The sequence below is a fragment of the Podarcis liolepis genome, assembly GCF_965112155.1.
Source record: "Podarcis liolepis genome assembly, chromosome: 13".
Taxonomy (NCBI): domain Eukaryota; kingdom Metazoa; phylum Chordata; class Lepidosauria; order Squamata; family Lacertidae; genus Podarcis; species Podarcis liolepis.
Genome location: NC_139573.1, coordinates 6,562,643 through 6,578,967, shown reverse-complemented (window position 1 = coordinate 6,578,967; position 16,325 = coordinate 6,562,643). Strand labels below are relative to the sequence as shown.

The 16,325-nt window shown below is 46.9% G+C and overlaps 1 protein-coding gene across 7 annotated transcripts in view; it reads left to right on the top strand.

Annotated features, from left to right (window-relative positions):
• Positions 1-16,325, top strand: part of CARMIL3 (capping protein regulator and myosin 1 linker 3) — an 88,088-nt gene that overhangs the window by 44,618 nt on the left and 27,145 nt on the right. For all 7 annotated transcript variants that reach the window (XM_083472469.1, XM_083472465.1, XM_083472471.1 and 4 more), the window contains exons 11-23: positions 380-474; positions 577-663; positions 3,479-3,588; positions 4,336-4,413; positions 5,421-5,497; positions 6,016-6,120; positions 8,744-8,813; positions 9,027-9,108; positions 9,868-9,964; positions 11,582-11,636; positions 13,663-13,835; positions 15,026-15,094; positions 15,531-15,624. In XM_083472469.1, coding sequence (XP_083328595.1) covers positions 380-474; positions 577-663; positions 3,479-3,588; positions 4,336-4,413; positions 5,421-5,497; positions 6,016-6,120; positions 8,744-8,813; positions 9,027-9,108; positions 9,868-9,964; positions 11,582-11,636; positions 13,663-13,835; positions 15,026-15,094; positions 15,531-15,624 — 1,192 coding nt within the window. The remainder of the gene's footprint in view (positions 1-379; positions 475-576; positions 664-3,478; positions 3,589-4,335; positions 4,414-5,420; positions 5,498-6,015; positions 6,121-8,743; positions 8,814-9,026; positions 9,109-9,867; positions 9,965-11,581; positions 11,637-13,662; positions 13,836-15,025; positions 15,095-15,530; positions 15,625-16,325) is intronic.

Below are 16,325 nucleotides of genomic sequence, written 5' to 3'. Positions count from 1 at the left end.
TTCAGGTTAAGTACGGACCTCTGGAACGAATTAAGTACTTAACCCGAGGTACCACTGTAACTCTCATAGAACCTCAATATATTGTGGCGAGCGCATCATTCCTCCTATTGGCTGCTGGCTTCTGACACCATAATGATCAACTGGCTTTTCGTGTTTGTTTTGAGTACAGGATTATGGGTAAGATAGAAAACATGCTTTGTTTCAATTAATTTGCACAAGGGTGTGTATGAACAAATGCAACCATCTTAATTATGAAAGGAGATCTCACTCCTGTCTCATCTTGGCCCTGCGACCCTTGATTCAATCCAGCTTCCCCTGTGACTTCCCTGCTGGGGAGCTTTCCTCTCACTTGTTTTCATCTCTCCGGGTCCATTTGCAGAGATTTCGCCCTGAAACTGGCCTGCGTCCTGGCGGAGAACCCAAACGCCGTCCTCCATGCCCTCACCCTCTCCCACAACCCCTTGGAGGACAAAGGTGAGGAGGGATCCTAAACCAACAAGGCCTTTGGGGGTAAAAAAAGCTTCTCTGCTCTTTGCTCATCTTCGCCCCACTTTGCTTCTCGTCCCCCTTGAACAGGTCTCAGCGCCTTGAGCCAGCAGCTTCTGTGTTTCCCCAAAGGCCTCAGCAAACTTTGCCTTTCCAAGACCAGCATCACTGCTAAAGGTACGCTTGGCAGGGGTGGGCAAGCTCATAGCTGTCAACCGTCCCTTATTTGGCGGGAAAGCCCTTTATCCCAGCGCCATGTCCCGCTGCTGTCCCTTACTGATGATGTCCCGTAAATTTCCCGGGTTTCAAAGGAAGCAGCTCCTCTCCCTCCCTCCCTGCTGGCCAGGGAGGAGGGAGGCTCCAACTGTGTTGCTTGGCTGCGTTGCTCACCCAATAAGGAGTCTAAGAACGACTGGGGGGTGGAGCTTGCATGCCTTGTGCCAATCAAATCGGCCGTGTTGCCTGGGGACTCGCCTTTGCTCAGCGCTTCCCAGCAGAGAGGTGACGGCGGTTTCCCTTGCTGCATCCCCTTTGCCGGGTTGCTGCACTGTGGGAACCACCGCTTGAGGCTTTGTTTGGCTGCTGGCTGGGCTTTCTGCCTTTGGCTCGGAGGGGCTCAGAAGTTGAACATACCTGTGCCCAAAAAATCCCTTATTTTGGCTGCTGATCTCTTATTTTTGAGGCTGCTGGTCCCTTATTTTCAAATCTGTAAGTTGACAGCTATGGGCAAGCTAGAGATTCCATACGTCCAGAATTTCCCATACATATCTGTGGGGATGTTCAAGGTGGCAGTAGAGGATATATTGTTTATTAATATCCTTCCTAACTTATGCTAGCAAGTTCCTTTACATAGCAGAGTTACATTCCCCCTTTTTACATGCACAGCAGATAGCTGGTCGCAGGCTCGTACGAGCCTCTCGCTATTATACAATTCAGTCCGTCTCAGATTGAATTGTACGTTCCTGGCAAGTTGCCTTGAATCCCTCTTAAAAGAATAACGACGCCACAATCTTATGCAAAGTCAATAAAAGAAGTTTACTTACATGAGTTCACAGTTGGATTCCTGAAGGCAGACTTAGTTCCAAAATGTACATGTGGATCTACCCCATATGGGGGAATAATCCCAGTGCTTCTGCTAGCAAAGCAGTCCTAGCGAAAAGCTGGTCAAATGAAGAAGGAAGTCAAAAAAGGCAAACGTTGCTGCGTGACTCGTCCTTTTGTTACCTGGACAGGTTAGGCCACGGCCACCTTCTATCACATGCAAAAGGAAGGATGTTCCAGCCAGGAGGAACAGGAAGTTTCGACTGGCTGGAGCAAACTTTCCCTCGCATGTCTCCTCTAGCATTTCAAGGAATGGCCAAACCTTACGCCAAAGAATAAACGGACATAAATCAGACATCAAGAATCACAAAACAGAGAAACCAGTAGGAGAACACTTCAATCTCCCAGGACATTCTATACAAGATCTCAAAGTAGCTGTTTTACTACAAAGGAATTTCAGAAATAGACTGGAAAGAGAAGCTGCTGAATTGCAACTCATTACCAAACTTAAAACCATGGAGAGACCTGGTCTGAACAGAGACATTGGATTCTTATCTCACTATACATGACTAAGCCATTTTTCACCTTCTCACCCCTTGCCTTTTCCTGTAAGACCTATTGCAGTCGTTAAGAGTCGTCAACAGGCTCATCTCAGCTATCTGCCAATCACCCATTCCCACCACCCTTCTGAGTAATACCCCTCCCCACCTTCTCACTATATAGAAGGATCTGGCAACTTCTGTTTCAGTGTATCTGAAGAAGTGTGCATGCACACGAAAGCTCATACCAAGAACTAACTTAGTTGGTCTTTAAGGTGCTACTAGAAGGAATTTTTTTATTTCAAGGAATGTTGTACTTGACTGCCTCTCATGGATCACATCCCACAATATCTGGGATTCATCTGTTGGAAATTGCAGAAATTACAAAATCGGTGAAGATGTCTGGGAGAACACGGACATATGGCAACCTTTGTTGGAAGAGCTGGGTTTTTTGGGGGGGAAACTTCCTAAAAAATGGCTCAAAAACTTGTGTGTCTGGATTTTCACTTTTTGAAATGTGGCAAGCTCAGTGGGCACAGGAAAAAAGGAGCGTTCACAGCACTTTTGGTCCAGTTTGCATTTAAAGGCCACCTCAGGCGGTTCCTATATTATTAATAGCTGCAGTATTTAGTAGATTGACGCATGAAGTCAAAATTAATTTGTTTGTGTATTTGTTCTATTATGTTTTTTAAATTTACCAGCTGCCTCATGACCAAAAAAACAAAGAAGATTTATCGGACCTGGGGAGAGGCTTCACCAGTTGGTTTTCTGCCTGTCATGCAGCTGGCAGGCAGAGGCAATGTGAGCCAGGGACCTAGGGCACAGGCACCTCAGTCAACATGGCCCTTGGAATGAGGCATGATGGGAGTTGTAGTCCTGTAACATCTGGAGGCCCAGAGGCCTAGGGCTGTGCAGTCCCAGGAATGTTTACTCATAAGTAAGCTGCACTGAATTCCCCAATAAGGCTGACTCACTATTAGGGGTGGGGGACAAATTAAACTCATTTCTTATTTAAGGATAAACCTGATTTGCACTTTGCGAAATAATATGCAAACCGAAATTTAGCCATCCTTCAAAAATTGGCTTATCTCTGAATTTTGCAGTGGAGCTCTTTGGCTGAATAATTTGTACCAAAAAATATATATGCATAGACATGAGGTAAAACGAGCACAAAAATGCATATATTGTGAAGATAGCATTTATATGGGGTGTATTAGGCAAAATTGTGTACAAGGAACAGGTTTATAAGGAGAAATTCAGACTCAAATACTGAGGAATGTTGATAAGGTTTATTTTTGTTTAAGTAATAATCGCGAACCACTTCCCTCACGAGTTGTGAATGGGGGAAGCGTCCAAAGAGCTACATAAATTGAATGGTGGTGACAGTTTGTGGGCCTGTTTTCCTTTCCCAGGACTCGCCATTCTGTGCCAGACCTTTGGAGCCAACCCAGCCTTCACCAGCTCCCTCCGCCATCTTGACCTGAGCAAAAACCCAGGGTTACTGGGGACGGAGGAGGCGAATGTGAGTGACCTGTAACTTTTGAGGTGATGCAATTGTGGTGCATTTGTATTGGACGGCCACACATAGCTCTGCTTTCCTAGTTTTTCTGCTTAGTTTCCTTAGTGTTATCACCCTGGCTACATTTGCACGATACATTTTGTGCGCTATGATACTGCTTTAAGCAGTCCTAGGTGTCCCCCAAAGCATTCTGGGAGCTGTAGTCCAGTGAAGGTGCTGAGAGTTGTTCGGAGACATCTATTCCCCTCACAGTACTACGATTCCCAGAGTTCCCTGGGAAGAGAGCGACTGTTAAGACGCTCTGAGAATTGTAACTCTGCGAGGGGAATAGGCATTTCCTCACAACTCTTGGCCCCCTTAAACTACAGCTTCCGAGATGCTTTGGGGGAAGAAAGATTGATAGATAAAAATCTTTATTTGCGTCAGCCGCAAGCCATAGCAAAGGAATCAAATACAGCAAAATACCGATATAGCTAGATGGCTGGCTATACCAAATACAGGGATACCTTGGTTTACAACCATAATCTGTTCCGGAGGTCCGGTTGTAAACCAAAACAGGTTGTAACCCAAGGCGCGCTTTCGCCAATGGGGCCTCCAAAAAAAAAGGGGGGGTTGTAATCCAAAAAAATGGATTGTAATCCAAAAAAAGCGACACACACTTCTGGGTTTGACGTGGTTGTTCTGCCTGGTGTCACCACCGCTCCACGTGCTTCGTCCCCTCTCACCCCTTTCCTTTCCCCTCTTTTTTAGGGCTTCTATTCCTTCCTGGCCCAGCCCAACGCACTGGTTCACCTGGACCTCTCGTCCACAGACTGCGCCGTGGATGCCGTAAGGTTTTAAGAGAGCCGCAGACTCCCGGGGCGGGGGGGCAGGGGCAAGGGTGACGTGGAAAGCCTGCCGGGTTACGAGGTGCCGATGTGGGAAAGAGCGATGGCCCCAGCCCTTTGGCGACCGGGATAATTACTCACTCCTCCTCCTCTTGGGTGTCCTTTAAAAAAAAAAAAATTATTAGTTTTTTTAACATATCATTTCCAACATCATATAACATAATTTCTTATCTTATACAATATTTTTGACTTCCGTCAACTCCTCTGATGATTTTCCGTTTTTAGCACTTGTTCTGCATTTCTTAATTTCTCTATTACTCTGAAATATCATTAACTAATAATTCTCCTCATAGTCCTTCTTGCAATATTTCAAATAATCCTCCTTCCAAAACTTCTTGCAATCCTACTGGCGTAGTCTGTTCATTACCATTACTTTTCAAATAGTTTGTATATTTATTCTGGTCTTCTAAGAATCTCTGGTCCTGCAGGTTTCGAATCCTTCCTGTTAATTTATCTAACTCTGCATAATCCATCAGTTTCATTCTCCATTCTTCTTTCGTCGGTAATTCTTCTTGTTTCCATTTTTGTGCCAATAATATTCTTGCTGCCATCATTGCACATAAAAACAATTTACAATCCTGTCTATTTATCATCTCCTACAATGCCGAGTAAAAATGCTTCCTCCTTTTGGGTGTCTGTCTATCTTGTCAGTGTCTGTCTTGTCAGTGTCTTGTCAGTCAGTGTCTGTTTGGGTGTCTGACTATCTTGTCAGAGAGCCAGTGTGGTGTAGTGGTTAAGAGCAGTGGACTCGTAATCTGGTGAACCGGGTTCGATTCCCCGCTCCTCCACCTGCAGCTGCTGGGTGACCTTGAGCCAGTCACACTTCTCTGAAGTCTCTCAGCCCCACTCACCTCACAGGGTGTTTGTTGTGGGAGAGGAAGGGAAAGTGATAAAGCAGGATATCAAATCCAAACTCTTCTTCTTCTTCTTGTCTATCTGTCCCCATAGCTCTTTGGGGCGCTGTTGCACGGCTGCTGCCCACGGCTTAGCTACCTCAACCTGGCACGGAACACCTTCTCCCACAGGTAAGGAACTCCCTTCGTCTCTCTACCCTCTTTCCGGGAGACCCTCCGGTCGGATCAACTTCTGGATGCTCAGAGCGGCGGTGGCGGGGTGGGGGTGGGGTAAATGGCTTCTCTGATGGCCTTTGACTTGGAATTAGTTTGATTCCCTCCCCCTCTTTCTTTTTTCCTTTCCCCTTCAGTGATGGAACTCCTATTTGGGGACTTCCCTGGCTTTTTTCTGTCCCACGTAGGACCAGTCTGGATAGTTAGCTTTGGTGAAGACTTGACATTTTCATCCCCCAAAAAGTTTTTGATTTGAGTTTCCACTGAAATGAGGCTGTGTTTTAATGTTTCAATGTTGTCTTTTAATCTTGTTTTCAAGTTGTATTTCAATCAATTGTTTTTATATCGGGTGTTAGCCGCCCTGAGCTCGGTCTTGGCTGGGGAGGGCGGGATATAAATAAAATTTATTATTATTATTATTATTATTATTATTATTATTATTATTATTATTATTATTCCTCTGTCTCCCTCTGCAGGAAAGGAAAGGGACTGCAGCCATCTCTCAAGCAGTTTTTCTGCAGTGCCTATTCCCTCACCTATGTGAACCTGTCAGGCATCAAAATGCCCGTGGAGGCATTACGGTGAGCACCCGCCACTCCCCCCCCCCCTGCACCCTGTTGCTCCAAAAACACTGTGCATGTGCACGTTAAGACACTAGTACGCCTTTAGGTTTTCCAGCTGGCCAATTTGAGCGCCCCCTCTCTCGGGTTGCCGAGTCTCTGGAACACAGAAAGACCCCTTAAGGTTGACAATAACAATAACAATAATTTTCTTTGTATCCTGCCCTCCCCGGCCAAAGCCGGGCTCAGAGCAGCTAACATAATAAAAATCAGTACAATATATAATATGCAAGTGAAATAACATTCAACATTCATTAAAATAATATAGAATATTAAATATGGCAAATCAAAATGGAGGATTTTGCAACACTGAGCAAGATCTCTTTGATTTTATGAGTGAAGCAAGAAGAAAAAAAGTTTTATAGGATTCAAACAAGAATGAGCTTCTTTTTTGAGTCGGACCTTTTGGTCTGTCTAGCTCAGCATTTCGTACACTGACTGGCAACAGGCGCCCAGGGTTTCAGACAGGGGGTGTTCCCAGCTCCTGGAACTTGTCTGTGTGCAAAGCTCTATCCCTGAGGTGTCTTTGAGACTCATGAGATGGGGTGTAGTGACCTCAGGCCAAGGGGGACCTCATGATGTCATGGGGCAAAACCCTAATACATGGAATGTGGTCCAGTAGTAAGGACAATGACATCATCATCATCATCATCATTATTATTATTATTATTATTATTATTATTATTATTATTATTATATTTGTACCCTGCCTAGCTGACTGGTTTGCCCAAGCCACTCCGGCCAGCATCCAACAAAATATAAAAACACAGTAAGACATACACCTGACATTAAAAATGTCCCTGTACAGGGCTGCCTTCAGATGTCTTCTGAAAGTCAGGTAGTTGTTTATTTCCTTGATGGGAGGGCGTTCCACAGGGCGGGTGCCACCACCGAGAAGGCCCTCTTCCTGGTTCCCTGTAACTTCACTTCTTGCAGTGAGGGAACTGCCAGAAGGCCCTCGGAGCTGGACTTCAGGGTCCAGGCTGAACGAAGAAGAGACACAAAGACCTTGGCGGATGAGAGCATTTCTGTGCCTTGCCTGTTGCTCTGGGAAGGGAATAGCGGCTTCTTCATAACTCTCAGCACCTTTAACTACACTTCCCAGGATTCTCTTGGGGAAGCCATTTCTGTTTAAAGCGGTATGATACTGCTTTAAATGCATAGTGCGGATGGGACCTTCAACACGTGGACATCGCCAGAGTGAGGGTGGCTGGTGTAGGGTAACAGGACTAGCTAGCTCCCAGGACTTCTGAGAAACTACAGTTTCCTGCAACATTCTCACATGATTGCCATGACAAACCTGAGACTGGTTCAAGCTTCCAGTGCCACGTCCATGGGCTCTGCTGCCCTCTGCTGGAGGGAGGCCCCGGCTATTTGAGTGATATCACCACCTCGGAAAGCTGTAAACTTTGTACTGTTTTTTATGTTGTTAGATTTTTACCGTGTACAGTGGTACCTCGGGTTAAGTACTTAATTCGTTCTGGAGGTCTGTTCTTAACCTGAAACTGTTCTTAACCTGAAGCATCACTTTAGCTAATGGGGCCTCCTGCTGCTGCCGCGCTGCTGTTCTCATTCTGAAGCAAAGTTCTTAACCCGAGGTACTATTTCTGGGTTAGCGGAGTCTGTAACCTGAAGTGTATGTAACCTGAAGCGTATGTAACCCGAGGTACCACTGTATATATATTGCTGCACAATGCTTTATTATACTGTGTGTATAGAAACACAAATGAGGGTTAGACAAATTCGCGCAGAACAAGGCTCTCAGCGGTCACTGGTGACAATGGTTGTCGTCCCTTGCGCAGAGCTCAGTGGCAGGAGAGGTCAGCCAAGCAGCCAAGTCTTGGGGGGGGTGTACTTGGCTGGAGGCAGAGTCTATATACAAGGTCCAGTCCAGTCCTAAGGTCAGGAGTATCTCAGTTCACTTAGTCAGAAGATCCGGGGGTCAAGAAAGTTGAGGGTTGCAAGAAGCAGCAAGGTCTGGCCAGGAACGACAAACGTCATTTCCAGCAACTGACTGAGGCTGGAAACCCTGTTTAAGAACCAGCTGGTTCACATCAGGAGCAAGAAGGCTGATCAGCGGCAGGTGGAGTCACTCTGCTTCCTGCCCCTTCAGGCTGCTGCTCAGCAGGTGAAGCAAATTCCTGGCCCGTGACAATAATGGCTGTTCTCTCCCTCTGCGTCAAAGGAGCAGTCAGTAATCAGACAGTCCAAAGATGGTGTTAACTCTTCATCAGCAAAAATACAACCTCCACAGACTTGGTTGGATGTCCGGCCTCATGAGCATAGCTGCTCGTTCCCGGTGGTCTTCCTCCGTAAAAATCATTTGCTGAGATTGAAAGTCCTCTCCGCCTCCTCAGGGTTTTTCCCCAAGGAATCGGAGACTGCGCCTGCATGTAGCCAACCTCTCCTCCTCCCCTTTCATGCCTCTTCTGGTTCGGGGTAGGCCACAGAATACCAGTTTCTGAGAACCGCCAGCAGAAAGAGTTGATGTTGAATTTTCTGCATGCAGAGCAGGATTTCGCTCACTCAGATGTCCCTAGTTCGCTTGTTCAAACCACAATATGTCCTTGCCTTCCCCGCTCAGGTCTCTTTTCCAAGGTCTGTCGGCCAACACCCACCTCAGCGAACTCCACCTGGACCTGAGTGGATGTGAGGTAAATCGGGGTGGGGCGAATGGGGTGGGCTTCTTGTGCAGACGTCTTCTCAGAGAGGAGGCGTTGGGGGCCGAGCTGCTTCCATGTGAGGCGATTTACCTCAGAGCTTCCCAGCATCCATTTGATACGATAGGCCTCTTGAGCTCCCTTTCCTCTCTGAGTCACTCATTAAATCTCTTTCTCTCTCTCCGTCTTCCTTTCCTTCCTACCTAGTTGCGCTCCCCGGGAGCTCACGTCCTTCAAGAGCAGCTGTCTGGAATCAGCGCCTTGAGTAGTCTAGATCTTTCTGACAATGGTGAGACCATGATGCTCCCCAGCTGCTGCTCCTGCCTTAATAATAATAATAATATTTTATTTATATCCCGCCCTCCCCAGCCGAAACTGGGCTCAGAGCGGCTAACAACAGTAAAATATTGTGTTTGCCCTTCCTTGTTGCAGATATTGATATTGTGCAGTCTGAAGTGACTAGAAGCATAAGAACTGACTCCTTCTGGAATAAATCATTGTCCAGACCCATTTTTAAAAAATATTCAAACTTTTTCTCTTTAAAATAAAACAGAATAAAGCAAATCATGTGTCCGAAATATCCATACATGCCTTGTGCTCTCCAGCACAGGCTTGCAAAATACGAAATAATCCAAACAGACCTATAAGCAAAGGTTTCTCTCTCTCCGCAGCTTGCATTCCAGCCTCCAGGCTATTTACTCTCCCTTCAGGAGAGCTTCATTTTACATCTTCACTCCGTTGAGTTTGGGAGAAAAGACTCACAAAGGCAGCTCCCTTCAAAATGGAGATTTGCAACCCAATACCTCTCACAATATGATCTAAGGTTACAACCCTTATGTGTTAGCTACCAGAGAAACAACAATCAGTTATTCATTAGCAAAAGCTCAGAGTGCTCTCCTTGGCTTTAATATAGCCCCATGGTGGGGGAAAACCCCATGTTGAATCTACTGCAATATACCTTCAGCCATTTTTCATTTCTGTGTCAATTAAAGCATTGTACTTAACATTCCTGACCTATTCTGCCACTCCCTCCTTCTTCTCATGCCAGGCTTCGACGCCGACTTGCTGACTCTCGTCCCGGCGCTAGGCAGGAACAAGTCTCTGAAGCACCTCTGGCTGGGCAAGAACTTCAACGTTAAATCCCGGTGGGTTTATTTATTTACTGAATTTAAATACCGGATGTCAGGAAACTGACATCAGAGCAACAGGCGAAGGAGAGGCTCTCTGATTCTGCAGGGGAAGGAACAAGCACTAGGGGGAGACGCAGCTTGATGGAGGGGGAAGGAAATCAGCGTAACACCAAGGAGCCAGGAGAGCAAATGGGAGAAGAGGTGGAAGGGCTCCGGGATTCTTCCTTGGAAGTCAGTGAGGAGAGCCCTGGTCCTCCACTACCCACGCCCTCCTTGCGCAGGAGACTCCCGCGCAATGAGAGGCGGAGACGATTGGGAGTCAAGCAACTCTTATGTTGGCAACGGTTTAAGAAACGCCCACAGACAGACTCTGCGAGCGACTGAGGCAGCCACACTGAGATGGGCTGTGCAGTCAGGACGGTTTAACCCAGGCAGCCAAGCTCCAAAAGGGGACAGTTTACGCACGAGTAACTCCAAACCACTACACCACCCTATACCTGGAGGTCTCAGGGTGTTTCACAAAACCTGCGCTACATAGAGGTGGATTTAGGGGAGCACAAACGGTTGGCCCACACTGGGCGCTGAGCCAAGAGGGAGCCGCAGGGTATACTGCAATAATGACGAACAACAGAAGACGAGAAGCATTTGGGTGCTGAATGTTGGCGTCACACAGGGCACCACTGAAATTTCAAAGCCCAAATTCCGCCCCTGGGCCATGTCGCCCCTGGGTTGGGTGATCTAGGACCACCCAGGGCGATGGTGTCATGCTGTAGTTTATCACTAGGGGGCGCTGCACTTAAGTTGCTTCTTCGTTTGGAAGGTTTGTGAACCGTTTGACCATAGAGATCTCTGATCGATGTACGAGATGTTGATAAAGTGCGGCTGAAATCCACAATTTTAAAAAAAGAAATATTCACAAGTTGATGGTCATTAAAGCACAGGGGGAAACCCAGCGGATCTCTGAAAACAAACAGGAGGTTCCGTTTTCTGGAGAGATTGGTCAAAAGGCAAGCTTGGTTCCATCTTATTAAGTTTATTCATGAAGAATCAGAAGACCCACAAGCCCCTGGTGATATATGCAAACATATGGAGCAGTTCTGCGGCGGAATCATTTCAATATATACTAAAAAAAATCACGCATCCACTGTTTCGTGGGGCCGCAATGGTGCAAAAATGTGGTTACAAAGCACAGAACCACATGGATCCTCAGGATTTTTGCATTGGGTCACCCCAAATTCACATCAGATCACATAGCATGTCCATGGCTACAGCCTGCACCAAAAGAATCACGCACCCACTGTTTCGTAGGGCTGCAATGGCACAAAAATGTGGTTACAATGCACGGATCCACTTGGATTCTCAAGATTTTTGCATTGGGCTACCCCAAACTCACCATCAAATCACACGTCTGTAGCCACAGCACGAACCACAAAAATCATACATCCACTGTTTCGTTCAGAATATTTTTTTTCTTGTTTTCCTCCTCTGAAAACTAGGTGCGTCTTATAGAGCGAAAAATACGGTGCCTTATAGGGAGCAATTCGTAAATGGAATCAAATAAACAAACTGCCCTGACATCCCCACATTGCTCTTGTTCCTCAGTCTGACGTTCCCCCTGTTGTCTCTCTGTAGGACCTTGGAGGAGATCCTTCAGAAGATTGTGCAGATGATCCAGGAAGAGGAGTGTGTAAGTCAGGGGTCAGCAAACCTTTTCAGCAGGGGGCCGGTCCACTGTCCCTCAGACCTTGTGGGGAGCCGGACTGTATTTTGAAAAGAAAGAAAGAAAAAAGAACGAATTCCTGTGCCCCCAAAATAACCCAGAGATGCATTTTAAATAAAAGCACACATTCTACTCATGTAAAAACACGCTGATTCCTGGACCATCCGCGGGCTGGATTGAGAAGGTGATTGGGCCAGATCTGGCCCCCGGGCCTTAGTTTGCCTACCCATGGTGTAAGTCCTTTGCTGTGCGAAAGTGGTGTGGTGGCTTGTAGACTGAAGAGTGGGGCAGGTGGAGGGTTGCAAACTGCAACCTGTGGGGAAAATCAGTGCGACAGTGTGGGTATCTCTGTGACTGGGTTGCGTACTTCCACTAGCAGAGTTTGCTTGGGTTCCCCCCCCCCCCCCACAATTTGAACAGGGAAATGGAGACGAGGACAGAGTAGATTTTAACCACCGCCCTGCTTTTTCCTGATCTAAATGGACCCCCAACACAGACACACAAATCTACTGTTAGTCCCTTTGGCACCACGAATGCTGTGGCCTGTATTTTATAGGTTTTAAAGATAAACGAGGTTGGCTTCTAAAACAAACATACCTTTATTTATTGTCGTTGATTTATTAAATTTGTATACCGCCCTTTATCCACAGACCTCAGAGCGGTTCACAACATAAAATGACGATATAAAAAACACAGAATACATAACAGAAATGGGAACAACAACAAATCAGTGATCCGCCCCACCCTTCCGCAACACGTTTTAAAAGGGCATCGGATTTCAGTCAGCCAAAGGGCTGGTTAAAGAGGAACATTTTCGTCTGGCTCCTAAAAGTATACAGTGGTACCTCGGTTTACGAATTTAATCTGTTCCGGAAGTCCGTTCTTAAACTGAAACCGTTCTTAAACTGAGGTGCACTTTCCCTAATGAGGCCTCCCGCTACTGGTGCCCTTCCACCATTCAGCTTCCGTTCTTAGACCGAGGTAAAGTTTGCAAACCGGGATACTACTTCCAGTTTTGTGGAGTTCATAAACTGAATTGTTTGTAACAACAACAACAACAACAACATTTTTTTTTTATACCCCGCCCTTCCTGATTCATAAAACCAGGCTCAGGGTGGCTAACAACAAATTTAAAACACTTAATTAATGCAGCAAAAAACAGCATAAAATACAGTATAAAACGTGAATGACAATAAATTCAGAATTCAAAAATCAATCAGTTTAGGGGGGAAATCTATCCAATAAACATTAGATGATCACCACGGCTAGCTGGCTAAATTAGTTCTATTTGGAGACCAGGGGAGAATTAGCTGTGGGATCCCAGAGGGGGTAATCTTCATAAAAGGGGGGGGGAGGAAGGGGAATAAAAGATCAGGCTAAGCTCAAATTGAAAGCCAGGCGGAATAGCTCTGTCTTACAGGCCCTGCGGAAGGAAGTTAAATCCTGCAGGGCCCTGGTCTCATGGGACAGAGCATTCCACCAGGTCGGAGCCATCACCGAGAAGGCCCTGGCCCTGGTAGAGGATAATCTGACTTCCTTAGGGCCCGGGACCTCTAAACTATGATTATTCATGGACCTTACGGTCCTCTGTGGGGCAGACCAGGAGAGGTGGTCTGTAAACAGGACTGTTCTTAAACTGAGGTCCCTCTGTATAATGAAGGCGCCACGACATCTTCTTCACACTTTCTCTTACTGCCTGTGTATCTTAGGCTATCTATCAATATATATCGGTACCACAATGGCGCAGGCAATTCTTCCCCTTCCCCTTTTATTCTCACGACAACCCTGCGAGGTAGGATAATCTGAGAGGCGGTGACTGGCTCACGCTGACCCTGTGAGCATCGTGGCTGAGTGGAGATTTGAACCCCGGCCGCTCTCCGCCCCTAGTCCTAATCTGGTACTCTTAAGCCCTGTGCCACGATGAGATGCTCGTTCACTCTGTCCTTTTCTTCTTCTTCTTCTTCTCCTCCTCCTCCTGCCTGCTACCCCGAAGTCCCTGCAGTCTTTTTCCGTTGCCGACTCCCGGCTCAAAACCCGCACCAGCATCCTGATCAACGCCCTGGGCAGCAACACTTGCCTGACCAAAGTGGACCTGAGTGGGAACTGCATGGAGGACATCGGAGCCAAGATGCTGTCGAAAGCCCTGCAGATCAACAGCACGCTGAGGTGGGCGTGGGAAACTGGCCGGTCAGGCAGGGCGGGGGCTTCCCGGTTGGTTTGCCCAGCCTTTGGATATCTGGGGTACACTTGCCCGCCCCCAAAATTTTGCCACACGGACCCGAAAATGCCTGACTGGGCTTCTTTGAGAGGGAAGGAAATTTACCTCAGCGCACTCTCCAACTCCTCCCCATCAGCACAAGGATTGCTGCTCGCAGAATGGGATCCGTGCAAGGATTAACGCTGGGATCACTTCTCTTCCCCAGATCTGCACTAACAAATCGAGGGAACCCCCTATAATAGATTTAGAGGGTGAATTTGCGGAGGAGGAGAAGGGGTGGGGAAGTCCAATGGCAATAGCCTTACGCTGAGGGGTGCTGAGTTAGGGTAGCGCTGTGTTGGCTGCAACCCTACCCCCCCCCCCAAAAAAATCCCCAATAGTATGGAGGTTTGTATAATCATAGAGTTGGAAGGGACCGCAAGGGGAATCTGGTACAACCCACTGAAAAGCAGGAATCTTTTGCCCAATGTATGGCTCGATCCCACAACCTGGAGGTTATAAGTAGGGGATGAAATAGGAAACCAGGGAAGGGAACATGTAATGGAGTATTCTAAGAATGGGCTCCTGGTCAGGTGTACTGTGTCTTCCTATCTTCTTTGGCGATCCCTCGTAGCCGAGTAAGATTGTCTTCCATAAACACAGTTTTATCAGTGAGTCCGTAAGTGACTGTGGAGGCCAATTCTGGATCCACACGTCCTTCCACAGTGGGGACATTGGTTTCCAGGCGGGAGTTGATCACAGTGAGGGTTTGCCAAGCGTGCCTTCCTCTTAGCACATTTCTCCCTTGCGTCCTGAGTTCGAGTGTCTTCAAAGCCCACGACACCTTTGGTAAAGGCTGTTCTCCAACTGGAGCGCTCACAGGCCAGTGTTTCCCAATTGTCGGTGTATATACTACATTTTTTAAGATTTGCCTTGAGAGAGTCTTTAAACCTCTTTTGTTGACCATGAGCATTACGCTTCCCCTTTTTAAAGTTCGGAATAGAGTAGTTGCTAACGGAGGCTGCTTCACATAACTGCTGTTTGGCAGCCAAGGAGGGAAGGAACTCAATTGCTTGTTGCGGGTGAAGAATTGATAAGTCAAAACAAGAGATGGGATCACAACCGCTACCTGTTCCCCCACCCCTTTCTTGCTTTCAAGGAGTATTTCCTGGGATAAGAACAATACAACTGCACAAGGCTTTCAGGACATCGCCAGGGCCTTGGAGAAGTGAGTAACTAGAGCGGTTTTGTACTCCTTTTCCTTGAAGGAATAGGGGGCGGGGGGAGTCGAAAGCCAGTGTGGTGTAGTGGTTAAGAGCGGTAGATTTGTAATCTGGTGAACCAGGTTAGATTCCCTGCTCCTCCACCTGCAGCTGCTGGGTGACCTTGGGCCAGTCACCCTTCTCTGAAGTCTCTCAGCCCCACTCACCTCACAGAGTGTTTGTTGTGGGGGAGGAAGGGAAAGGAAAATGTTAGCCGCTTTGAGACTCCTGAAGGGGAGTGATAAAGCGGGATATCAAATCCAAAAAAACAACAACAAAAACATGGCTTTCTCATGCTCACATTTTCACGAGAGAAAGAGAGTACGTGGCTTAAAGGTTTCTGAAATGTTAAATGGATTATAAATGCTTTCGAATAAATAAATAAAACGGCCTCTTCTGCAGCAACTACACCCTCAAGTTCATGTCCTTCCCCATGAGTGACATCACGGCGGCCTACCGAAACGCCCCTGAGAGGACGGACGAAGTGTGGCAAAAGGTGAGCCCTGCCCCTTCTCTACGGGCCTAGGGATAAGAGGGGAATAATTTGGTCCCGTTTGCAATTTAGCGAGAAACTACTCAACTCGTTCCTCTCGAACGATCCTTAAGCACTTGCACTTCTGCGAATTTTACACTTGCCGCTGCCCCCCAACCAAGTAATGTGTGTAAAAATGGACATATGGGGAGAAAGTCTGGCTACAAAAGTCTTTATATGTGGAAATAACACACAAGGGGCATTTTATGAGGGAGAATTGCTTGCGAAAATGCGTATAAAGTGGTTCCGTTCCGGAAGACCATTCGACATCCGAAATGTCCGAAACCCGAGGCGCAAAGGGCGGTCTGCAAATTTACAGAGAAAATTGAGAACAATACAGCAGTGCCTCAGCGGAAGCCATTTGACTTCTGTGGTGTGTTCGAAAACGGGAGCATTTACTTCTGGGTTTACGGCGTTCGAGTTCTGAAACGTCCGTCAACGGAGACATTCGAGAACCGAGGTACCACCGTATCATAGCTGTCAACGTTTCCCTTTTTAAAAGGGAAATTCCCTTATTCCGAATAGGATTCCTCGCAAGAAAAGGGAAAAGTTGACAGCTATGCTCTGTATTGGGTGGGGCGGCATACAGAAATTCAGGGCAAGAGGAAAATTGAGTTTTTGTGAGGATTTCTTTAGAAATCATCGTCTGCGGCAGTTGTAGCGGA